Source organism: Cricetulus griseus, chromosome 7, assembly GCF_003668045.3.
Source record: "Cricetulus griseus strain 17A/GY chromosome 7, alternate assembly CriGri-PICRH-1.0, whole genome shotgun sequence".
In the NCBI taxonomy this organism is placed as follows: domain Eukaryota; kingdom Metazoa; phylum Chordata; class Mammalia; order Rodentia; family Cricetidae; genus Cricetulus; species Cricetulus griseus.
In genome coordinates this window covers 115,607,841-115,632,836 of record NC_048600.1, presented here as the reverse complement: position 1 = coordinate 115,632,836, position 24,996 = coordinate 115,607,841, and the positions used below count along the sequence as shown (strand labels likewise).

The following is a 24,996-nucleotide window of genomic DNA, read 5'->3' as shown; positions in this document are numbered from 1 at the left end:
CCAGCAGCAGGAAGATATATCAAGTTTGAGGTCAGCCTGGGCCATATAACAAGTCACCAAGACCATCCAAGGCTACACAGCAAGGCTTCTCCAAAAATCAAGAGAGAAACAGCACTAAGTACAGAATCAGTGGCTGGAAGTGAGTGGCCAAAGGTAATCCAAAGGTTTGGTCCCTGGCTAGCTGGTGAACTGTTTTGTTATTCACTAAAACCAGAAACCCGAGGACGGAAGATGAGATCTGGGCCAAAGAGAGGAATGCATTCCTTTAGTGTTTTTCAGAACTGGATTATCTCCCTGTAGAAAGTGGGTGGATGATGGCTAACATCTCCACTTTGCTATTCCAGCAGCCTGAGGTCCTAGAAACCCTCAATGAACCCAGTTCTGTTTCGGCTTCATTTAATCAGCAACCACCAAGCGTCTATCATGGTTTGGCGTTGAGCAAGGTAACACAGAGTGCCTGAAGGTGTTTTTTGTTTGTTTTAAAGGAGATAAAAGAATTAGCTTGTCTTTTTCAGAGCTCACAATTTTACTGGAAGCAGTGAATAGAAAATGAATGGCACTTGGGTCTGAAAAGCTGATAAACACACACAGGGCTGGACTTATATCGTAGTCACAGGGAAGTCAGCAGGAAAATGCTGCAATCATCAGATATGAACTGGCATGGGTGAGGTGGAGCTTTCTTTGGCAACAGGAATAGAAATGGTTGACAAGGTCTGGACTGAGTCATTGAGGGTGTAAAAGAGGGAGTATGTCCGTGTTTCAAGCCTCCATGGCTGAGCCCTTATCAGAACAAAGCAATTGTTTTGTTTTTTTTTTTTCAGGCTAACCACACACACACAGGCTATGCAACCTTGTCCCCTGTCTTTCTTTTCTGCTTGATGCCTTCCTTGCTCTCAGAAATCAACTTTTCCGTGTTTTGTTTTGTTTTTTTTTTTTTTGGATTTTTACAACTTTTTTATGAGTGTTTTGCATGCAGGTATGTCTGAGTACCATATGGGTGCATGCCTGAAGCCCGAGAGGGTGGTGAACCTCCATGTGGGTGCTTGGAATTGAACCTGGTCCTTTGTAATAACAGGTGCTCTTAGACACTGAGCCAGCTCTCCAGCCCCTTTTCATTTTCTAACACCCTTCCTTAGAACACAGATCTTCACTATGTCAGGCAAACAGTTCTGAGCACTCAGCTTTTCTGTGGTAGAGAGCACAAGGCAGCATCAAAAGATCAGAGGATACAGACATCACACAACTGTGTGAAAGGTCGAGGGACAGGGAAACTGTTACTGTGCATGCCTTCCAAGCCAGCCTTCCTTGCTCTCCTGATGTGGCCGAGTAGGGCTTTTGCACTCCAACATTATAGTGGTGGTCAGGGGTTGAGGACAGTAATTCAGCCCTGGTAATAGTCACACCTGGAGGTCAAAGGTCAGAAGAATCTTGAATTCCACAGCTCTTAAAGAAAAAGAAGTGCACATCACCCGCCAGTCATCTGCCCGAGACCAGGAGGAACACATGCCAAGTCTTCCCCTGTATGTAAATTATCCAGACCCTCTGGCAACCTGAACTCACGGAAGAACAATTCCAAGTATCTCCACCGTGCTTAGAAGGATCTATTATCTAATTACTTCTAACAAGACATTGTCACCCAACCTCCAAACTGCCCCAGCCTGAGTGGAAGTGGCAACAATCACAACGGACTCTGCTAAGTTTCCACAAAGCATTGGTTTATTAGAAAGTTCCTTTCCCTCATTTTACAGCATATATATCTCTATCATGTGTGATAAAGTTAAATACAATCTGTTATGCTTGTAAGTAAGGATAGGTTATTTTGTTTTTCTTTGAAGCTTTAAAACTACTATTCTGGAAGTTAAAGAAAACTGCCTCCAAGAAGACAGAGAGGTGGCCAGAGTACGGCTCAATCTACAACCTAATGGGAAGCAGCACAAAATGTTAATACTGTTTTATTTAAATATTTACATGGGCTGAAAGCAAGGAAAATGAGTCCCTTCACTTCAAATCGATGATTTCATTTTTCCAGGGCTAGTTATCCAAAAAGTGATCCTTATGAATCAGACGAGGACTGAGCAGGTGGGAGAGGCTCAGCCAAGTGCCTCATTTGCCCAGTACTTGCTTCTCATAAAGTCAAAACCTCTTCCTTCTGGGGATCTGAGAAGGCATGGATAGAGACCCTTGGCCTAGGCAAGTGGGGTTTATCTTGTCAGCTGACTGAGACGAGCACTAACAGAGGAGATGAGACCTGCATTACAAGCACCTTTGGGTCAGAGTGTCACTAGGGCTGGGTGAAGGCGGGAGGGGAAGATTCTGGTCAGTGTCACAGGAGAAAAGAACAAAGGAGCCTCTACTGCTGGAATCGAGCTGGGCAGACGGCATGGAACTGTAAAGCCAAAGCCCTCCAAGAACCTACAGATGTGCTCACCTCCCAACAAAAAGAGGAGAAAACTGTCCCAACTCTATTATCCTCTGGTCTACTTCTATGTTAGTTTCTAGCCAACCCAAAAGGCACATTAAAAAAATTGTCAGAGGGGGCTAAATACTAGGAAGGCAAATAGACTGTCCAGAACAAGGTACCCAGGGAAACCAAAGGGTCCCTCTTCCCAGACAACCAGAGTGTGTGTCACTGCTTCCAGAGAACAAAGCTGTTGAATCAATCTTCCCCTCCTCCATGGAGTCCACTGTTTCTCTGTACAACAAAGCATGTCAGGGAGACGACTGCAACCGAGCACCCTCCTGATGCCTGCAGCTGCTTGCTGCTCGTTAATTCAAAAATCCCAGTGCAGGATGAACCAATTACTGCAAATTACTTAACATTTGGCCCAGAAAACAAAAAAAAGTCTTAACATTTTTATAGTTCATAACTTCAAAAAAATACAGGAGCTTGATAAAATATACATGCTTAGTCATTTTTGCATCTAGCAGAAAACAAATACTTTATTTTTTATTTTTTTAACTTTATAACCTTTAAAGTTTCTTAATTCAACTAGGGCAAACATATTTACAGAAAGCCACCAGAACAAGGATCACTTAAAGAGCTGGATGTAAAAAATATTATTGCAGTATACTACAAATACGGAACCTTTTTAATATGGGCTACAAAAAGCAGCATTTATGTTTAGAGTTCAGTGCAATTTTACATTAAAAAATCCTATAAATTAAGAAGAAAACATCAACATAACAGAAGGAAATATACCCTCCAGACATGAGCTCCTCTCTGGGAAGCACGTGGGTGACTCTGTTCCGCATAGCTTCTACTCATGACAGGATCTTCTTTTCTGGGCTATGTAGATGCCTCTTCTGGGATGAGGGGCATGAGGACAGCAGGGCCACATGTGTGGCTTTGTTTGTAAGGAAAATGATCAAATTGCAGCCTGAGTTGCTTTTGGTTCTAGGTTAGACTCCCTCTTCCATCTCACCTGGGATAACAGGTCACCAATGTTCAAAGACACTGCCCAAAAGTGGTGGCGTTTTCACCGTTGAAGAGACAGCCTGGCCTTCCTTGAGGCACTGAGAAGGCAAGGCCAGATGGGCCCATGGCAAGTGCTTTGGTGACAACCCATTAGAGGAGGAAAACATTTTAAACTTACAGAAGGGGAAGAGCAGAGGATTAGAAAGTAGAGAAGGAAGTATCAATACTTGACAGTCTGCTGCAGAGGAGTGTGGGTAGCACTTACTGGTGTTCCCTAGCTTAGAAACACAGGAGGAACTAATAGAAAGGGGGAAGATATCCCTGATAGTAAACCCAAAGCAAACCTCAAATCTAAATCCATCCCTGCAAGCCAAAACTCATTTCTTTGGCTGTCAAGACACTGCCCATTCCAGCTTTTTACTTGCTGGTATAAATGGCTCAACACCCCCAAGGGAAGAATAGGTCACCTTCCCTGGCCCAACTTGAGCTTACGACTCCCAACTCAAGTACCATGGCTGGGAGGGTGCTGCAGGTCCTGACCTGAGAAGATGGGGTGAAGAAGAGGGTGAAGATGGAGGGCAGTGGCAGCTGCTGCAGCAGGCCGTGGTGCAAGCAGGGTAGGGTAGAGGGCAGCATGGGGGACAGGGTGGAAAGTGAAGGGTCCAGGGTGGATGGCTGAAGCAGGAATTATATGGATAGGGTGGCTAGCAAGAAAGGTGGCAGGGTGGCCAGGGATGATTGAGTGAGTGAGGTGGGACAAGGAAATAGGGGTCAGATGGGGCTGGGGAATATGATGTACTTGGGCAAGGGGCTGGGGGTGAGGATGAGGGTGAATGCCAATGGCGGCGGCGGCGGCAGCTGCAGCGTGGTGCTGCAGGATGGCGTGCTGAACAGTTGTGATGGAGGTGGCAGAGGCTGTGGCTGGTTGCTGAATGTGGATGGGCTGTAGGGCTGGTGTGGCTGGGGCCAGGGCTGCTGAGGCTGGAAAGGCCTTGACTTGTTTGGCCAGAAGCTGCTGCTGGATGTGCTGCTGTGCGGCCTGCTGGAGCTTGCTATACTTCTCCATCTCCTCAGGGGTGAAGGTGATGGGCTGGCTCTCCAGGGGAGCCAAGGAAGCATCCTCAGTCCCATCTGCTGACTCAACACTAGGCTCTCCACTGGGAGGAGCGTAACTGGGGAAGTGCTCCAGGTCTGGGGCTATGGGCAGCAAGCTGGATTCCACAGGGCCTTGCTGACTGCCACTATCCAGAGACTCCAGGGTATCCCCATCACTGGGGTCAGGGAGGTAGTTATGGGAGATGGCTGGGTCCCCAGGATAGCAGTCAGTGTGTGCTGGGGTGCCTAGTGGAGCCACAGAGTGATCAGCAGTAGCTTCTTCAGACTTTGGCTCTTCTGGGGGAGGGTCTGATAAGGGACCAGCTGTTTCCTCTGGGAACTGATGCCCAAATGGAGCATCATTACTCCCTGGGGACCCTTCTTCTGGCTCTGACTGTTCCTGCTCTTCACCCCTTTCCAAGCCAGACTCTTCACATTTCTTATTGGGCTTCCGGGTAGCTGGAAGCTTCCCTATCAGTGGAAGGACAGGCTTATTACCAAGAGAAGGGGGAAGCTTAGGCCCGAAGTAACCTTGTGGGGGGTTCTTGTACTTGAGCCCAGCCTTATTAGGGGTGGCCAGCACCTCCTCGCATACATTGGGTTTCCTCTCCACTTTCCTGGACTGAATCTTCTCCAGTAGCAGTCTGGCAGTGACAGAATTCTTATCTTCAGGACTGCAGTCACTTTCCGACCCCCTTCCTGGGCCAGTGCTGCTATTCTGGGAGGGTAGGCTTGTTCCTTTACTGTCATCTCCTCTGCCATCTTCTTTCTTTCCAGGACCTTCTCCCCGACCTGATCGGAAATAGTGAGGAGACTGAGAGCGGTAGATCTTTGATCTTATGAAATCCCGATGGCCGGAGCGCCTTTCCTCCGGGCTCTCATGACCCCACGACCCCTTTCTGGAGCCTGATCTTTGGGAAGGGCTCCTGGTACTGCGGCTGCGATCCCGGCTATAGCTCCGGCTTCGCTGCCAGCTATGGGCTGTGGTGCTGCGGCTTCTCCTCTTGCTTCGACTGCGACTGCAGCTGCTGCTTCGGCTGCGGCCCCGGGATCTTGAGCGCTCCCTAGTATGACTCCGAGATCGGCTTCGGGACTGGCTGCAACTGAGACTATAGTCATCATCAGATGATGAGTACTTGTGTCGTTTGGACCTGTGTTTGGAGCTGGCATAGTCTGAATCATCAGAATCATGAGAGCGCTTGGAGTGCCTTCGTGATCGGTCACTATAGTCACTGTAGCTATCGTCAGAGTAACTGTGCTGTCTACTATAGCAGCTCTGGTCTGAAGAACCATCAGAGCTGCTTGAGTAAGAACGCCGGGAGGAACGGTGTGAGGAATGACGACGGCCTGATCGAGAGCGGCTACGAGAATGCTCACTGCCTGAGTCTTCCTCCTCTTCTTCTTCTTCTTCCTCCTCCTCCTCACTGTACTGGGATGGAGACTGCTGGTGCAGCCTGTGAGAAGAGGCGTCATCACTATCCTCATCCCCACTACTGGGTTGGCTCCGGCGGCTGGAGCGGCTGCTATGTTTGGTGCTAGCTCTCCGCTGGCAGGATGAAGCTGGAGGTTCACCTTTCTGTTTCCTCCCACTGTGATCTTGGGAGCTGCTACCACCTCCACCATCATCCTTTTTGCTACTGTTTCCTTCTTCAGCAGGAAGGGATCTCCGCTGGGAATCATCTTGGGCGCGGCGCCGTCTCCTTGGTGGTGCAGGGCTACCACTCCCAGGGGGCTCTGGTTTGGGTCCTCGTTCAGAATCAGCTGGAGCTGATGACTTGTTCTTCTTTCGTTTTCGTTTTTTGCGCTTCTTAGATTTCTCACCAGACTCTACCTTAGAACTTTTCTCTTCCATGTCGGCCTTGTGTTTCCGTTTGTGCTTACTGGATTTTTTGTGTTTCTTTTTCTTTTTGTGTCTGTGGGACTTGCCTGATGGTTCTTTCTTGCCAGGATGGCTTCTTCCTGTGTCTTCGGTCTCTGACCCATGGCTCCCACCAGGATCCTGCTTGTTGAGGCTGCTACAGGTAGCCTCTGCGTCAGGCTCATCGCCCTCCTTGCTTTTGTCTGGCTCTCTAGGATCAAGGCTCTGGATCCGATCCTTTGAGGAGCCGCCATCATCTTTTGGTTTTTCTGTCCCTTTAGCTCTGGCATCTTTGTTTCTTGAAAGTTTAAAGTCAAAGTATAAAGGATTACAACTGTAGGAAACAGAGGGCTCTGCTTTGGTGAAAATCAATAGTTCTGACGGCCACTGGAGGGCAGTACTTTCATCCTTGCTCAAAACGGAAAAGAAGGGACCAGTGGGATGTTTGGGTCCTTGGCCTGCTGTTGCTGCTGAGGAGGCCTGAGAAACTTTAGGATTGGATTCACGTATCTGGCTCTCTGAAGTCTCCTGACTCTCCATACTTTGCTCACTCATACCCTCTCCTGAGCCCTTCTTTGTCTCAGTTTTGTCTCCAGACTCTGAAGGCTCAGCCACAGTGGTTTCCTTTTGTGACCCAGAGACTTCATTAACCGTCTTTTCTGCTCCTTGGCTTGCTGCCACCTTAGTGCAACCTTTAGGCTTAGGAGAGCTGCTTTTTTTGTTGTCTGTAGCATTCTTTGAGTGTGTACTATGGTCACCTTCCATTTGTTCACTGGCTCTCATAAAGAGTAAGAAGGGAAAGTTAGGTTTGACTTTGCAGTGAGCCGGGGGGATATAGTGGTAATATTCTGGCTCGGTAGCTCCGGCTCCTTCTTCCCGCTTCATCCTTTTTAACTTGGACAGTGTTGAGGCAAGGGACCCTCCATCTGGAGGGTCTTCATCTTCTTTCTTCCCATCAAGATTACCAGTCCCATCAGCATCTCCCACCTTCTGCACCCCTGCATCAGAGCTCTTCTCATCAGCTTTCGTGTCATCTTCAGGGGTCCCTTCCTCTGCATGGTCTTTGAAAACAGACGCTATTGATTCAAGTTTGACAGGGGCCTTCTTGGCAAAGGAAAATGACACTCCCAATTTTTGCAATGGGGGTCCCAGATTATTCTTAATGCCAAAGCTAATACCTTGGGAGGCTACCCCAGGAGCCTGTGCCAATCCAGTGGTATTGGTAACCTGTACTGCAGTGAAGGAGCCCCCTTTGTCCACGGAGAATTCAGACCCAAGACCACAAGAAGAAACAGCACTTGTGCCACTGTTGGTTGATGACTCATCTTTATCCTCGTCGCCACCATCTTCGTCTACAGCCACTGTGGTTGGTCTGAACATGGGACCGCTTCCAGGAGCACTAGACAGTGGTTCAGAAAGTGAAAAAAATAAAAGATAGGGTTAAAGTTATGTATCTTTCTTCTTTGTCCTTCCATTTATCATAAGCAGGTCTCAAAGATGCAGAGTAGCAGATCCCTAGCAATGTGCTGATGAATGGAACTTCTTGAGTAGAGCTGAGCAAAGAGTCATTGATTAAAGTAGCATGCTACATTTCCAAGGCCACTTGGCTATTGTTATTTCTTAATCTGTCTGCTCTACAAAAAGGCTTATCTCACAACTCAAATTTTTTAAAAAAATTATTTATTTTAATTTTATATGCATTGGTGTGAGGGTGCTCGATTTCCTGGAACTGGAGTTATAGACAGTTGTGAGCTGCCATGTGGAGGCTGGGAATTGAACCTGGGTCTTCTGGAAGAGCAGCCAGTGCTCTTAACCACTGAGCAAACTCTCCATCCCAGAAAACTCCAATTCTTTACCAATATCTTCTCATAGTTTCTGCTTTAATTTGCTACTAATCTTTTTTTATTATAATTTTTTATCATTTTATTTTTATTTTATGTGTGTATTTTGCCTGTGAACTACATGTGCACATTGCCTTTGGAGGTCAGAAGAGGGCATCTGATGCCTTAGGATTAGAGTTAACAGAAGATTGTGAGACACCGTGTGGGAACTGGAAACTGAACCCATGTCCTATGGAAGAGCACCCAGTGCTTTTAACCACTGAGCAACCTTTCTAAACTGCCCCCCTTTCTTTTTGGTTTTTGAGACAGGGTTTCTCTGTGTAGCTTTGGAGCCTATCCTGGCACTCGTTCTGTAGACTAAGCTGGCCTCGAACTCATAGAGATCAGCCTGTCTCTGCCTCTGAAGTGCTGGAATAAAAGGCGTGTGTCACCGCCTGGCCCAAACTTACTTAATGTATCATCCTAACAACTGGCATACAATCAAGTATATGAATGTACTACTATTCCAAAGGTTATTCTGCAGGGCATGGTGGCTTACGCCTGTAAGCACAGTACTTAGGAGGCAGGGACAGGATGGTTACTTCTGAATTCAAAGCTGTTTTTTCCAAAGGTCCCAGGTTCAATTCCCAGCACCCACATGGCAGCTCATAACTGTCTGTAACTCCAAGATCTGACACCCTCACACAGACATACACGCAGGCAAAACACCAATGCACATTAAAAAAAATTAAAAAAAGGAAAAAGCTTTAATTTCCTCTGCATGTGTGTGCACACATGTATGTGTGTTTATTTGTGCTGTGCCATGCATGTAGGGGTTAGAACCTGAGAGAGTGGGTTATCTGCTTCCATGTAGAGTTGGTAGCAAGTGTCTCAAGTTTATTTTTACTTTATTTTTTTGAGACAGGAAATTCACTATGTAGCATTGGCTGGCTTAGAACTCATATATACCAGGGTGGCCTCCAATCCAGAGAGAGATCTGCCTGAACAGTAGGATTAAAGGTGTGTACCACTAATTGGCTCAATTTTTTTTTTTAAGATTTTACTTATTATGTATACAACATTCTGCTTCCATGTATATCTGCACACCAGAAGAGGGCCCCAGATCTCATAAAGGATGGTTGTGAGCCACCATGTGGTTGCTGGGAATTGAACTCAGGACCTCTGGAAGAGCAGTCAGTGCTCTTAACCTCTGAGCCATCTCTCCAGCCTACTTGGCTCAAATTTTATTTAAAAAATGTACATATTGGTTTGTTGTTTGTTTTGAGAATCTAGTTATGCAGCCCTGGCTGGCCTTGAACCCATATGGGAATCCTACTTCCTTGGCCTCCATAAGGCTGGTACAAACATATACTATCATATGCAACTCACAAATGTATATATTCTGAATTGAACATAGCTGCGGAAACCTCTAGTGGATTCCTCTGTGGTTATATTTGTTCTAGAAATTAATTAGTCTTCCCCACGTCCTGGGCACCACATCTAAATTCCTGCTTTGTGATGCATCAGTACTCTTTAGTCATAGTAGTAGATGTCTATAGACCACAAGCAGATACATGATACCGTAGATTGTGCTCAGCGACCCCCCCCTACATTATGATAAAATTTAATTTATAAATTCACACACCAATAGAGTAACCACAAGAACAGAGGAGTTATAACAATGCACTATAATGCAAGCTATGGGAATATGTATGACTTTTCCCCTTCAATGGGTAGGGAGCAAGGACATACTAAATACAGGGAGGATTCATGTTTCAGGCACTATAACGAACATCTAGTACACGACTTAAAACTTAATATTTATTTATCTACTTTTGGTTTTCAACACAGAGTTTCTCTGTGTAGCCCTGGCTGTCCTAGAACTCTTTCTGTAGACCAATTGGTCTACAGAAACTCACAGAGATCCACCTGGTTCTGCCTCTCAAGTGCTAGGATTAAAGGCTTGAGCTTTCATATCACAGCTAACAGTAACTGAAGGCACAAAAAACAAATCCACAGGAACTATTACACATATGAATAATGTCCATAACAAGCAACCTTCCAGCTCCCATGACAGGACTATAGAACAACTTTTAAAAAGCCAGTATTGACTACATATCTTGCCAAAAATTTTCAGTGTACTGGTTATATAGGCATTTCCTGAATTCTGAACTCAATAAAGACACTTAATTACATATTCATTAACTATGAGCTCTTCACCTTGGGGAAATCAAAAACCCCAGATACCATGGTATCTAGATTTTGCTGTACATGCTGCTACTGTTCAAAGACGGAAGCCAATCAGACACGGAGACTAAGACATTTGTATTGTGTTAAAGTCTACCTCTCACCAACAAACAAATGATGCTGTGTCTCAGGGCCAGCGCCAAAGCAGTAACCTACATGATGATCATCCCTAATTGGTCATCTTTTAACTGCTAACTTATGAAATGTAATGGGAGATGAAGAGAACAGACTTCAAAGAACTGTCCTCTGTCTTCCATATGCCATGGCATCTGCATCCATGCTCACATGAGCGCGAGCACACACACACACTCCCTCTCCCTCCCTCCCTTGCTCTCTATCTCTCTCGCTCATGGGTTGTTTAAGTACTTTTTTGTTTCCCAATTCCTACTTACTTTTGACTCCTGTTCAGAACAGAAAAACAAAAAACCAAACAAACTGAACACAGGGTAGAAATCAGAAGTATAGATAGAATAACAACAAATCAAGGGTGTGTGCAGGAACTGTGGGATGGCAAAAAGTACTATCCCGTCTTCTGGGGAGTGACCCTAACACTCAGACGTACTCACATGCCAGGGTGTTATTCTTTTGAAGGCAGGAGTGGACAGGCGAGAGTGGACATTCATAAGCCAAAGCTCTATCCCTTCTCCTCATTTCCTTTTTTTTTTTTTGGGGGGGGGGACAGTGTTTCTCTGTAGTCCTGACTGTCCTTGAACCCAGAGATCCACTCGCCTTGTCTCCTGAGTACTGGGATTAAAGGTGTGCGCCACCACCACTGCCTGGCCCCCTCTCCTCATTTTCAATGTTTGTCTTTTGAATTTTTCCTCATGGTGGAGATGGAGAGGTGCTCTATCAACACCTGCTGCCCAATAAACTTTATTTTTTCCTTTTCTTTTTTGGGTTTTTCGAGACAGGGTTTCTCTGTGGCTTTGGAGGTTGTCCTGGAATTAGCTCTTGTAGACCAGGCTGGTCTTGAACTCACAGAGAACCGCTTGCCTCTGCCTCCCAAGTGCTGGGATTAAAGGTGTGCACCACCACCGCCCGGTGCCCAATAAACTTTTTAAATTACAAAATTTATTTACTTTTAAGTTTTTATTTTGTTTTTGGGATAATAGAACTCATACAGAGCCCAAACTCATATAGGCCTCAAACTCTGAGAGGTCTGCCTGAGACACAATGTCCCTAGTTAGCTTCTGGCTAACTGTATAGTTTTTAGAAGACACTGACAATACTTGACTTAGAAAGCATGCGCCAGGATGTTATAGCGGTAAAATGGAGTGTTGTACTTATCTACCAAGGGTAGAAAATGGAATAGTAACATTGGTGCCATTTATTGATTATTCATTTCCAATGCGCTAGTAGGCATCTTTTAGGTACAGCTAATGGAGTCAGTCAGTCACTCTTCCAGACAACTCCAAGTGCAGTTCTCCACTTCAGACAACTTCTCAGGTGTCCCAGGCTCACCTCAGACTCATTACTCAAGCAAGGTAACCCTGTCTTTCTAGTCCTCCTGCCTCCTCTACTTCTTGAGTGCCAGGATTACCAATACATGCCAACATGCTTACACGGTACTGACCAAACCTGGGGTTTTTTACATCCTTAGTACGTGCTGAGGTACACACCCAGTCCAGTTTAAAACTTGTTAAGATTTGTTTATTTATGTGTCTGCTTGAGTGTATGTCATGTGAGTGTCAATGCCCTTAGAGGCCTGATAAGGGCATTGGATCCCCTAGAGTTGGAGTTACAGATGGTTGTGAGCCACCTGGAGTCCTGAGAATTGAACTTGAGACCCCTGGAATAGCAGTAAGTATTTATAACCATTGAGCCATCTCTATAGCCCCCAATTTAAATATTTTAAAAATACGTTTGAGATATCACACTGTATCACACAGGTATCACACTGTAGTCTAGGTTGACTTCAATTTTGCAGCAATTCTCTTGCCTTAGCCTCCCAAATGCTAGGATTTTAGGCATGAGCTACCATATCCAGTGGTTGAATTGTAATTTTAAATCTATAAATTTAACTCTTAAGGATTCTCCTCATCCACAAAGACTCCTGACATGAAGTTCCTACCATTCAGCTTGTTTTCTCTGCTCTGCCAACTCGTGGAGCCTCCGAAGGGCTTTTTCTTGCTTCTTTTCATCTTTTCGGGATCTTGAAGAGACATTTCGGGCAAACTCTCTCTGCTTGAGGTCTTTTAATCTCTGAGTTAACAGAAAGAAAGAAACAGATGGTGAGTGATTTTAAGTGACACACAGATGTGAAGGCAACACCTTTAAAATATTTACCCTCAACCAATGTTATAATACTAGCATGGAATACACTATTATATTCATATGGTACCCAGAGACACAATGACTAATTATTTTGAGTATGACACTTGGATACGGGCATTTATAATCAGGACAGCATGTCATTTGTCTTATTGTACAAAACAAAATGATTTCAGAAGCAACAGGCAAATTTTAGAGTATCAGGAAGAAAGAAGAGAGACCGATCCCCTGCTCTTCCATGATGCAGAACCAGACAAACAAATGTGAGATACATTGTAGCAACACAGGCCAAAGTGAACAGAAAAGGTGAGGCTGGTACAGAAAATTACCCAAGGTGTAAGATCTAAAAAAGCAATGTACAGCTTACATGGGGGCAGGGGCTATCAAAATCAGAACAAACAGAAATACTTTTCTTCCCCACCATAAAATAAAAGGTGTGGGTTTAGGTTTCCTGTAACTACTAAAGCCAAGGGAGGTTTCCAACTCTAGCATGCTCAGACTCAGCCTGACCACTTTCACCAGTCAGTCTACTGAAATGAACACAGTTATGTAGCTTTTCACTCCTTCATAGCCCTGAGAGGAACACCAGGGATGAAGAAGAATACAGGAAAGATGAAGATTTTGTTACTTAAACTTCAAGTAACAGAATGGGTCTTTTATTTCCAGATGCTACTGTGTAATTTTTCTCAAAACAAAAGAAACAAAAACTAAAGAAAGAAGTGTCATGAGACAGGTTGGTGACAAAGTCCAGACACACCCATCTGCAATGAAGACAGTGCAACAAAATAATGTAAAAAGGGAAGCAGGGCCTACCCATTAGCCTATGCTTTTCCAACAGCTTAGAAAAAGGCAACAGACCCAATATAAAGTGGACATTGCTTTAGAAAGGCATGGTGTTCAACAGACAGAAATTTTCTTACCTAATATTTATGAAATGTATTTCAAATCTTTTAGAATTGGGAGGGGGAAGGGAAGAAAGACATACACACAAAAAAGATATACAGCTAAAGACACTATAGAAAAACTCACTCTTGTGATCTGGGCTCCCAAATTAGAAGGATTTGCTTTCAAAACATCAGCTGAAAATGTCACATCACAAAAAGAAAAAAAAAAAAAGCAAAAAATAAACAAGAGTGGAAGAGAAAAAAAAATAAGGCAAGCATTACTACATAAGCTCTCAGTGAATCTACAAACGATTATACTGAACAATTAAGGACACAACCATACATTCTACAAGGGCTGGGGAGAAGCAAAGAGCCTGAAAACACAGGTGTGTAAACACACAGACAGACATTGTAATCACATCTAGATAAAGGAAACAGCCTTCTGTTTTTCTGCAGTCATTTCCATTATGATCACAGAACTTCAGGGAACACATGGCTGTCTATAAGTAGTGAATCTGTACTCATTTATCTTTACTTTAGAGAACTTCAATTAATCAACAGCTAACAAAGCTATTACTGGTGTAGGTCCCGCATATATTAAGATTTTTATAAACTCATCAAGTTTTTTTTCTCTTTGGTACTAAAATTCTTCTTAGCTTGAACCTAGGGCCTCACAAAAAAACAGGTGCTATACCACTGAGCCATCTACATATCCCAACTCCCTTTTGGAGGTTCCAATAACCTGCCTGGACTCACCTTAGTCCATGGACCAAGCAAGCCTTGAACTCCTGCTGCAGCCTTCCAAATTGTTACGATTACATGCCTTTACCACCGTGCTCAGTGAGAATCAACTATTTAAACAAATATAAATTCCAACTTTCTCCTTTTGAGAGGAAGGGGGCAGAAAGGATCCACTATGACTATCACACACACACACCCCCCACACACAAGGTTTCTCTGTGTAGCTTTGGAGGCTGTCCTGGCATTCGCTCTGGGGACCAGGCTGGCCTTGAACTTACAGACATCTGCCTGCCTCTGCCTCCCGAGTGCTGGGATTAAAGGCGTCGCCACCAACGCCCAGCACACCATTTTTTTTTTTTATGGATAAATCTTTTTTCTTCCTAAACACTTAATAGGCTCTTGTGCCAAATCTAAAAAGAATGTAATGTTTTTTCCACTTCTGCCACCCTTTCCCATATACACCTCATTAAGTTCTTCTATTCACAGTCACTTCTTTACTTACAAACATTTCATGGCTTTTAACAGACATTTGCTGAACCATATAGAGGACATTGTTCAAAACAATGATCATTTTATCAAAGCCTGGAGCCTCCAGACTAAGTCAGACAAAGGTTAGATTTTCTTCATCCTCCTCTTTCTTTTGTTGGTTTTTGAAACAAAGTATCATTGTACTGCTCTGGCTAGCCTAGCACTACAAGATCCATTTGCCTCGGCCTCCTCCGTGTTGGGATTAAAGGAGTGGGCTATCACACTCGGCTCTATTCATTCTTGAAGATGAAGGAACAGAACCAAGACCACAGCATTCTCACCACAGTTTACTCAACAAGTCCTACCATAGGTATAAAGGCAGAGAGACACAAAACAAAATGTTGTTAAGCAGACAAATCTAAATTGCAACCTTCCTTCAAGGTAAAACATATCTGGGAACTCTATAAAGTTGAGTAAATACTCTCACCACCCTTACAAACTTCAGTCAAGCCTATCTATAGTCTCAGGGTAGACATCAGAACTTCAGTCGAACCTATCTATAGTCTCAGGGTAGAAGTCAGAATGTCACCAGTCTAGCCACATCGGAGAGAGAGTACATAAACCACCCCGAACCTAACACACATAGAGCTTCCTTACAGATGGTAACATTCTGATGGAAACAGAAAAGCGTGGCTTTAAAAAAATCATTTATTTAAGTATTTATTTATTACACCTTTGTTGTGTATAGGCCTTGGCAGGACTTGGGTCACCCTTTCCCCCTACAGGGTCCCATGGACTGACTTTAGCATGAGGATGGGCAGCAGCATCTCATCTGCTGAGTCATCTCACTTGCTCCAGATGGGGTTAAGACTACTATTTTCCTTATCTTCCCTGACTCCAAGTCTCTTTCCCACTTGAGGTCCAAGAATTCCCTTCACAAAGTCTCTGCTCCCCCCAGCTCCACCCCAAGAACCCAGAATAGCCCTCTCCACTGTCAGCACCTTGCCCCAGTTCATCTGTGACTGTCAGACTCTGTTCTCAATACATCTGTTCCTGTCTTTCAGAAAGATGCAAGTGTAAAACTTCAGTCGGGAACCTAGGTCAATCTAGCAATCACCAGGCAACTGAGTTTCTATCTCACGGCCTCAGCTGTCCTCATTACAAAATTAGAATGATGTATGTATCAACAGGTTTATGAGATTAAATGTCAAAATAACCCTCTCTGTTTCAGTGTTTAAGTCTTAAGCCTCACTCATGATGCTACTCATCATTAAACCAGTATGCCACCAGCGCCCAGATACTATTTTTCTTCATTTATGTATTTTAAAAATAAACATTAATATTAAAAAGCCTGCAAAAAAAAATCACACATCAACATTAACTACCATTAAAAAAGAAAAAAAAATCTTGGCCAGGCAACGGTGGTGCATTCACACCTTTAATCCCAGCACCAAGGAGGCAGAGACAGGTACATCTCTGAATTTGAGGCCAGGCTGGTCTATAGAGGGAGTTCCAGGACAGCCAGGGCTGTTACACAGAGAAATCCTGTCTTGAAAATCCAAAACACAAACCAAACAAGCCAAAGCAGCCATGAGCTGCCCAAGGTTGCACTCTTAACCCATAAACTATTTATCCAGCCCCAAGGGAAATCTCTTTAGAGAAATAAAAAACCTAAACACCAAGCACACCTTACTTCTATTTGGAATTAAGCCAATGATGGACAATAAAGATAGTAAAAAGAAACTTAATTCCCTATGTAACAGTAATGTGCTTTTTTTTTGGGGGGGGGGTGCTGGTACTTGGGAGCAAACTCAAGACCATGTCTGTAGCTGAACATAATGTAATTAAGAGCTATACTCCTGGCCTAAAAGGGTCACCTGAACATTTTACTTTATGTGCATGCATATGCATGCCTGAGTGCATTGCACCAAATGCATGCAGGAGCCCGAAGAGGACATAAGGTATCAGATCCCCTGAAACTGAAGCTACAGATGGTTGTGAACTGCCATGTGGGTACTGGGAATTGAACACAGATCCTCTGGGAGAGCAGTTAGTACTCTCAACTGCTCAACACACCCACCCCACCTTCTCTGTCAAAACATGGTCTCACTATGTAGTCTTGACTGGCCTGGAATGAAGAACAGTTTGGTCCTGTACTCACAGAGATCTACTGCTTCTACTGTGCTACAAAGTCTGGCAAAATAGTAATATTTATAAAGACACAGGTCTCCATCAGTCAGCCTTTATAAAACTCAGATGTTACCCAATGGGTTATCAGGCTTGGCTCATTTGCCAATGCATGCTCACATAAAATTTTCTTTGTGAACTGTGTTTGTCCCTTCTTCCCTGGCCCCTCTTTTGGCTTTTTGAGACAGGGTTTCTCTGTGTAGCTTTGGAGCCTGTCCTGGAACTCACTCTTGTAGACCAGGCTGTCTTCAAACTCACAGAGATCCACCTGCCTCTACTCCAGCACTGTCCCTTTTTCTTAAATTCTAAACAGGAGCACAATTTCACACAAAAATAAAGGAGCAACAAACTTGAATGTCAGAAAAAATAGTTTTTGTGAGAAAACCAAGAAACTGCAGATAGGCCTTCTCTGAAAAACTCTGCAAAGTCTATGATGCACAGAAATCCAACATAGACTCCCAGCTCAGAGATACACAGAATAACCACATGAATATACTGGATCATTTAAACTGACTCAAAGTTATAGTTATGTCTTCTGAAGAACTGAAAATAAAGTAGCTTATTTTACTGAACTACTAAATCTTATTCACAGAAATTCAAGTCACATTCCTCATTTAGTAAAAATATTTTAATTGAAAGAAAGAAAGGAAAGGAAGCAAGCAAGGAAGGAAGGACTGAATGTTACATTAGCACTCAAAATGAAAGGCTCACGTTCAGTGTTGTGTCTATAGCCCCAGCTGCTTGGGCGGTAAGAGAGGCAGCTCTCTTAGAGTCCAGCAAAATTAGAAAAAGAACAAAATGGGGAAAGAAAGTAGGGAAGGGCAGAGAATGAGACCAGAAAGAAAGGAGAGAGGGAGGTAGGAGGGGAAGATGAAGTCCTTGTTTTCATAGGAACTCATTGGCAATTTTTCAAGTGTGCATTTACAGCACAATGCAGAACACAAGAGCATTTTCTATTGACTCTTATTACATGGCTGGCTTTTCCCTTAGACATTTGTGCAGGGAAGACCTTAATGATGACCCAATACTTGAAGACCAACTAAATTAACTCTAGTTCTTTGGATTAAAGACTTTTTCTAATGAAAATGATATTATAAGCCTTACAAAAGCAGCTTCAGAAAAGTCTTGATTCTGTCTCCTGAGGGCTCTAAGACTTCCCACATAGACAGCAACTGTACTGTCCCAGAACGAGGGCAGAGGCTGAGTTTCCTCAAACCCTGCCTACCCATATGCCTGTGGCACAAAAGAGATACTCAATAAACATTTAATGCATTTTGTGTTGCTATGAACACAGCTGGAAAAAGAAAAAAAAGGGTGGTTGACTATGCCTCAATTTCCTTGTTTGGATATATATATATGCTCTGACCTTCTTCAACCTGCAAACATTCCTTTTCCTCTCATAACAATAATCCTATATATCAAACCTCCAGGCCTCTTTTCTCCACTGTTTCATGTCTCCCTTTTATGTAACACAATGCAATGTAACAGTGCTTCAGTCAAACTAAAGCAATCCCTCAAGAATTTGGCTAGTGCACCTAATTCATGCTCTAGGGTTTGATGCTTCTAGAAAAAGACCATGCAGGATATTACTCAATTTGTGTCAGGGAAACAATGCAGACAGCCTCACATTTAACTGGATGAAATGAAACAGTGTCATCCCAGTTCAGAGACAGTACATTTGCATCCCTTCTATCCACCTGGGGATTCAACTTAGGGACCTTATACGTGCTAAGTAATCACTTTACTGAAGTCAGTGCATAGCTCAGTCTGTCCTTGAACTCTGGTCTTCTAGAAGGCTGGGACTTGTCAGGTGTATACCACCGCACCTGGTTCAAAGCTCTCTTCAAAGCACTGCCACTCACAAATTTTTATTTAGGTTGCTTTAACCTTTCAGACTAAAACAGAACACATGTTTAACCTTAGAATTACTATCCTATGCCACGTTGGTGGCGCACACCTTTAATCGCAGCACTCGGGAGGCAGAGGCAGGCGGATCTCTGTGAGTTCGAGGCCAGCCTGGTCTACAGAGCGAGTGCCAGGATAGGCTCCAAAGCTACACAGAGAAACCCTGTCTCGAAAAACCAAAAATAAATAAATAAATAAATAAAATAAAAAAATTTACTATCCTAGTGTATCATTGTGAAGAATTTAAATTTACAAAGAAAAAACGAAAACCAGGCTGAAACAGTGGAACATGAATATGGCAGGCTGGCTTTTATTTGGGACTATGTCCCAAGCTGAAGAACAATTAGAAATATATAATAAGAGAATAAGTTTTTTACCTGCAATACTAGCTTCTGACAGGTATGCCATCAACTAGGTGTAAGAACAGATAGCTTTCCTAAGTAACTACTTTTCCAAAGTTAATTAGCTTTTGGCTACTGGGTAAGTAACCTACTCTTAGTAGGGAAAGGAACCAACACATGCTCAAGTTTTAGAGACTGACCAAATGACTCCATTCTCTATTAAGCAAAACTGTCCCAAAGGAAATGGCACCCACAGTGACAGACTACAAACACCTGGATTGAAGTCTCTGTGCCATAGGTGTACAGAGGTTCCAGGATGCACTCCCACCTTTATACTTCTGTTTCTCACAGAGGGGACTGTGTTGTTTAAGTCAACATTTAAGTCAACATTTATGAAGCTTCGGGATTCAAAAATACCTTATGGTTTTCTAAGGGCAAAAATTCTATAAATACAAAACAGACATAGAACATATTCACAGTATAGGATCGAGACAGTGTGTTATTTTCGGTTACCTTCAGCTCTAGGGTAATCTTCCCTTATCCAAATGGTTTTGATGTGCTTGTTCTGATCACACACACACACACACACACACACACACACACACACACACACACACTCACACTCACACACAGTTTTAGGGAAACCATGCATTAGTAGCCTCTATTCTATATTTTAGATTAGTGAAATCACTACTGGCTGTGATGGGCATGCTCTGTTTCAAAGTTCAGGAAACTACTGTTTTTATTCACAGCTGAACAGAAATTAAATAAGACTTCAGTTTTTTCAGAGCATGTAAAAAGTGCAGAAGTTTTCATACTGTGGTTAATTTAGAAAGAGGCATGCTGAAAGCATTCTTTTCTGAGAGGAAAATGAAGGGAATATTTGAATCTGATTTACAAGGACAAATTATGGTGACCAGATCAGACTATCTATCACACAGTGAAACTGTAAGGAAGAAGGGCCCAACACTGGAGATATGGAGGCTGCTTTTCAGCATGCCCAGTGTCAGTCAGAATTCAGGAACACAGGAAGGATGCAAGTAGGTCTGAGTCACAACCTTGAGTATTTAAAGTCATTAGTTGGCAAGCAACTAATGACTGACAGACTGTAAAAAATGACGCGCAGCCTACGGCTATTGGAGAGTGATCAAGAGACACCAACAACTTAATTATAATCAAGGTTTGTTGAAATACAAGCCCAATGTCATCAGATAGTGTAAACTAAGTCAAACGTTGACTTACTGAGCAGTTCTAGGTACTTTGTTTTGTTTAAGAGGTGGGCCTTAAAGCACGGTGGGTTCCTATCTGTAAACCCAGCAGAGGGATCAGAAGTTCAACTATGGTGAACACCGGGACTGTAAGATGGCGTTGGTGGTGCCTCTGAAAGAGAAGAGGCTCATGGAGGTTAAACTTGGAAAGCTGACAAGCTGGATATTGATGCGGAATTTCACTCCCAGTGGCATTGTGGGAGCCTTTCAGAGAGGTTATGACCGGTATTACAACAAGTACATCAATGTGAGGAAAGGCAGCATTGTGGGGATTAACGTGGTGCTGGCAGCCTACGTGGTTTTCAACTACTGCATTTCTTACAAGGAACTCAAACAAGAGCGGTGACTCAAGTACCAGTGAAGAAGGGTCACTATGGACGGCACCGCACGCCTGAGCATAATCGCCTGTCCCACTCCCATCCATGAAGAATTCAACTGTGGCTGAGTCTTCAAACTCTGACTAAGAACTAGTATCCAATAAAAGGTGCCTGACTGGTTAAGGTTTTAAAAAAAAAAGTTCAACTACACATCTAGAACCCTATCATAATTAAAGAACAGAGCAACAATAGAACAAACCACTATCAACGAGTCAAACAGAAACCCAAAAGAGGTCTTCCTACCATGCTGCTGGTCCCAAGTTTCTGCCTCAGTAAGTCCAAATGTATGCCACTGTACATGGCTCAGATTTTTTTTCAGTTGGGGAAAACTAACACCATGAAGACTAAGTCAAACAGATCTGTTTCGATAAGTTGTGATCGTTCACTCACTGTATTTATTATAAGGAGGTGTGGTGACACAAACCGAAGGTAAGATCAGAGGAATCCCAAGTAGGTTAAAGAAAAAAGTGTTAAAGAGACTTCACATATTTTTGCTTGTTTGCAGTACTGGAGAGCAAACATAAGGCTTTGAACACCACACTCACACTGAGCTGCCTTCTCCACCCTGCAATCACCAGCAAAGCGCTGCTACAGACTCACTCTGGGAAGAAGATCCCTTACAGTCTGAATTTGAGATTTTACATCTATCAGCAGACAAACATTTTAAAAAGATATGTAAGAAATTAAAAGGGCAGGGAAGTGGGGCTGGAAAAACCTCTAGTTTTGAATTTAACTCTAGCTTACAACTAAGCCAACAAGGCTCTGACATGATCAGTGTTAATGTTTATTGAGCACTCAGGCATGTCAAAACTTAAGAAGTAATCATACATTGGGTTATTTCTTCAAGGATGGCTGTCTTCATCACTGGAGATTTCAAAGGTAATAAAACACAAGTATCAGAATCAAAATGCCTAACTTTTAGCATTTAGACATTTTAAACAAAGTCTGAATATTTTTGTACTAATTATATCACAACATCTTTGAAAATTGAGAAAAACTAGCAAATAGAGGCATTTAACACTTTTTGAATCTCCCATTCCTTCAAAAAAGTTCACAACTGAGAGTAACCATGATCCTTCATTTTTTGGAAATAAGGTACAAGTACTTCCCAGGAGCTGCTTAGTTTAGTTTACCACTAATAGAGTTTTTCGCCAAAGTTCTAATGGTGTAAATTTGATGAACAATGTAAGCTACAAATAACTAACATGGAATAAGTACTTACCTTTGACCTCGGAGCCATAATAATCCTGTGTGTCTTGCTGGAAGGCAGCACAGGGTACTTTTGTAATTTTTAGAGCACCAATTTGGAAAAAATGGCAGGCCCAGTTATAAGTTCATTCCCACTAAGAAGGAATAAAATACATGATCCTATTTCCTATTATTTAGCTGTGCTGTACCAAAGTCAACTAATAGCTCTTTACAAATTTTAAACACAGGTCAAATAAGCCTTTAACTACAGCCCTCTAGAGGCTGAGTCAAGAGAATCACAACTTCAAGCCAGTATTATTTTACACAGTTAACACCCTCTCTCAAAAAGAGAAAAAAGACAGGAAGGAAGGAAGGAAGGAAGGAAGGAAGGAAGGAAGGAAGGAAGGAAGGAGGGAATTTGAGTAGAGAACAGCTGGAATTATAAAATAAAAATTTAAGACTTTTTTGTTGATATATAATGTACTGTTTCGGGATTGTACAATTTGTAGAAAGACAAGAATATGAAGAAAGATGATATGGTCTACTTTTCAACAAAATGAGTAACATTCTAACAAAACAAAACAAAACAAAATTGAAGTCATATATACTACAACTGTTCTTTGTATTTAGAGACAGAAATTTCTATGTAGCTCAGGATCGATTTAAATTTAGGGTCTTCCTGCCTCTACCTACTTACTAAAAACTGAGGTCTCAGGCCCATAGCATGATGCCTAGGTTCTTTTATTTATTTATTTTTAAATACTTATTTTTATTTTATGTTTTTTGGTGTTTTGCCTGCATGTATGTCTGTGTGAGGGTGTCAGACCCCCTGGAACTGAACTGTAGACAGCTGTGAGCTGCCATGTGGGTGCTGGGAATTGAACTTAGGTCCTCTGGAAGAGCAGTCAGTGTTCTTAACCACTGAGCCATCTTTCAGTCCCGCCTAGGTTCTTTTAATATATAAAGTGTACTTCTAATACAGGTGAGGCAATGAACTATGTATTTGTGGATCACACAGCTAAAGATCTTTCCAAATCAGGGCTCTCAAACATATTCTATATTAGGGGAAAGTATTCATGAGTTCTCTGTAAGAAAAATCACAATTTTATGAATTATACATGTGTGTATATGTATGCATAGAGGTTGGTATAAGTTGTCATTATTACCTACTACCTTATTTTTTGAGATATGATCCCTTGTTGAACTTACTAACTAGTCAGGCTGGTTGGAAACTCTAGGATAATCCTGTCTGCTATTCCAGCACAGAAATTATAGGTGCAGGCTGCCATGTCTGCTTTGTACATGGGTGCTGGGGACCGGAATCCATTGTACCCACCAAGCAATCTGCTAAGCCTCATGACAAAAAAATTGGGGAGGAGTATTATATGTTTATAGTGTATGTACATGTGGAGGCTCACGGTTGATGGAGGGTGTCTTCCTTAATCACTTCTCACCTGATATACTGAGGCAGAGGTCTCTAACTGAACTCTCACCATTTTGGCGAGTCTGGCTAGTCAACCTGCTCCCGGGAGCTCATCTCCTGGGATCACACGTGTGCTTCCACACCCACCTAACTGACAGGATGTGAGAGAGCTAATCCAGTCCTCATCCTTACACAGCAAGTGCTTTCCCATCTGAACCATCACCCCAGATCTCCAAAGTCGATTTTTAATTTATTTAACTTTTTATTTTATGTGCACTGATGTGAAGATGTCAGATTTCCTGGAACTGGAGTTATAGACAGTTGTGAGCCGCCACGTGGGTGCTGGGAATTGAACCCATGTCCTCTAGAAGAGCAGCCAGTGCTCTTAACTGCTGAGCCATTTCTCCAGTCCTGATCCCCAAATTCTTAATTTTATATTTTTATTTTGACCATCTATACATAATTGTAAGTAAACATTTTGGATCTAGATGGGCTCTTTATAAATGTTTATGATAACCCCAATGTAAAATGATTATGATTTGTGCTAAGCAAGTGTGAAATAAAAACATCACATATTTGAAGGTTTTCAATAGTTAACCTCAACACCAGTGGTTGCAATTCTGGGCCAGGTTAATCTTGATTTTGATGCATTGTGCACTGTAGAATACTTAACAGTATCTTTGAATCCCACTCAATTTGATTCCCCAAAGTACCATCTCCTAGTTAAGGCAGCCTGAATTTTAGCCAGACAACAACTGCTTAGTGCCCCCTGAGGTAGTTATTTCCAAGCTGATAACTCCTGCAAATGATAAGAGTAGTAAAGGAAATCAGTCAACATAAGGTATATAGGAGAATGAATGAGAATGTCAAAATCTAACAATTAAAGCTTTAACAATTTCTATTACACTTAAGTCAAGAGCTATATCACTGAGGTATTAATATCAATATGAATTTTATTAATTTGGCACTTTTCCTAAATATTTTGCATAGAAAGTCTTTCCTCTTAAAAAGCAACTTTGACAGCTGGGGAGACAGCCCAGCAATCCTAACACTGGGTGGGTATGTATGAGGTAGGCAGGAGGGCCATCACAAGCTCAAGACCAGCTTGGTCTACATAGGGAGTTCCTGAGACATTTAGCAAGACCTTGCTTGTTTGAAAGCAATTTAACTGAAGTAACTAACTACCAAGAGCCTAAGAACGTGGTCCTGGATGTTCTGAGAAAGCAAACTGGGTAAAGCCATGAGGAACGTGCCAGTAAGCAGCACTCTGCATGGCCTGTGTCTCGGCCCTTGCCTCCAGGTTCCTGCCCTCACTGCCCTCAGTGATGAACTGTTGCCTAGAAACTAAGCCCTTTCCTCCCCAAGTTACTTTTAGTAATTTTATTTTTCTTCTGGATTTAGTCACTTTCCAAGGTATATAGAATAACAAAATGACTTACTGATACAAAACAGTAGTCATAAAACTTGAACTTTTACATTCAGAGGTTCAGAAGTCCACAAGTTTAAAA

The 24,996-nt window shown here is 42.8% G+C and overlaps 2 protein-coding genes across 6 annotated transcripts in view; one reads left to right on the top strand and one right to left on the bottom strand.

Moving 5' to 3' along the window:
• Positions 1–1,694: 1,694 nt before the first annotated feature.
• Positions 1,695–24,996, bottom strand: part of Gpatch8 (G-patch domain containing 8) — a 73,189-nt gene continuing 49,887 nt past the window's right edge. For all 5 annotated transcript variants that reach the window (XM_027427987.2, XM_027427990.2, XM_027427988.2 and 2 more), the window contains 2 exons: positions 12,507–12,637; positions 1,695–7,767 (listed from right to left, as the gene is read on the bottom strand). In XM_027427987.2, the coding sequence (XP_027283788.1) occupies positions 3,918–7,767; positions 12,507–12,637 (3,981 nt within the window). In that variant the 3' untranslated portion in view covers positions 1,695–3,917. The remainder of the gene's footprint in view (positions 7,768–12,506; positions 12,638–24,996) is intronic.
• LOC100757610 (ATP synthase subunit f, mitochondrial-like) lies at positions 20,595–20,846 on the top strand. The gene has a single exon (XM_027427992.2). The coding sequence runs from the start codon at positions 20,595–20,597 to the stop codon at positions 20,844–20,846; it is 252 nt and encodes an 83-aa protein (XP_027283793.1).

Excerpts from the sequence above, each read along its gene's own strand:
- LOC100757610 (XM_027427992.2), top strand. The coding sequence starts at position 20,595 with ATGGCGTTGGTGGTGCCTCTGAAAGAGAAGAGGCTCATGGAGGTTAAA.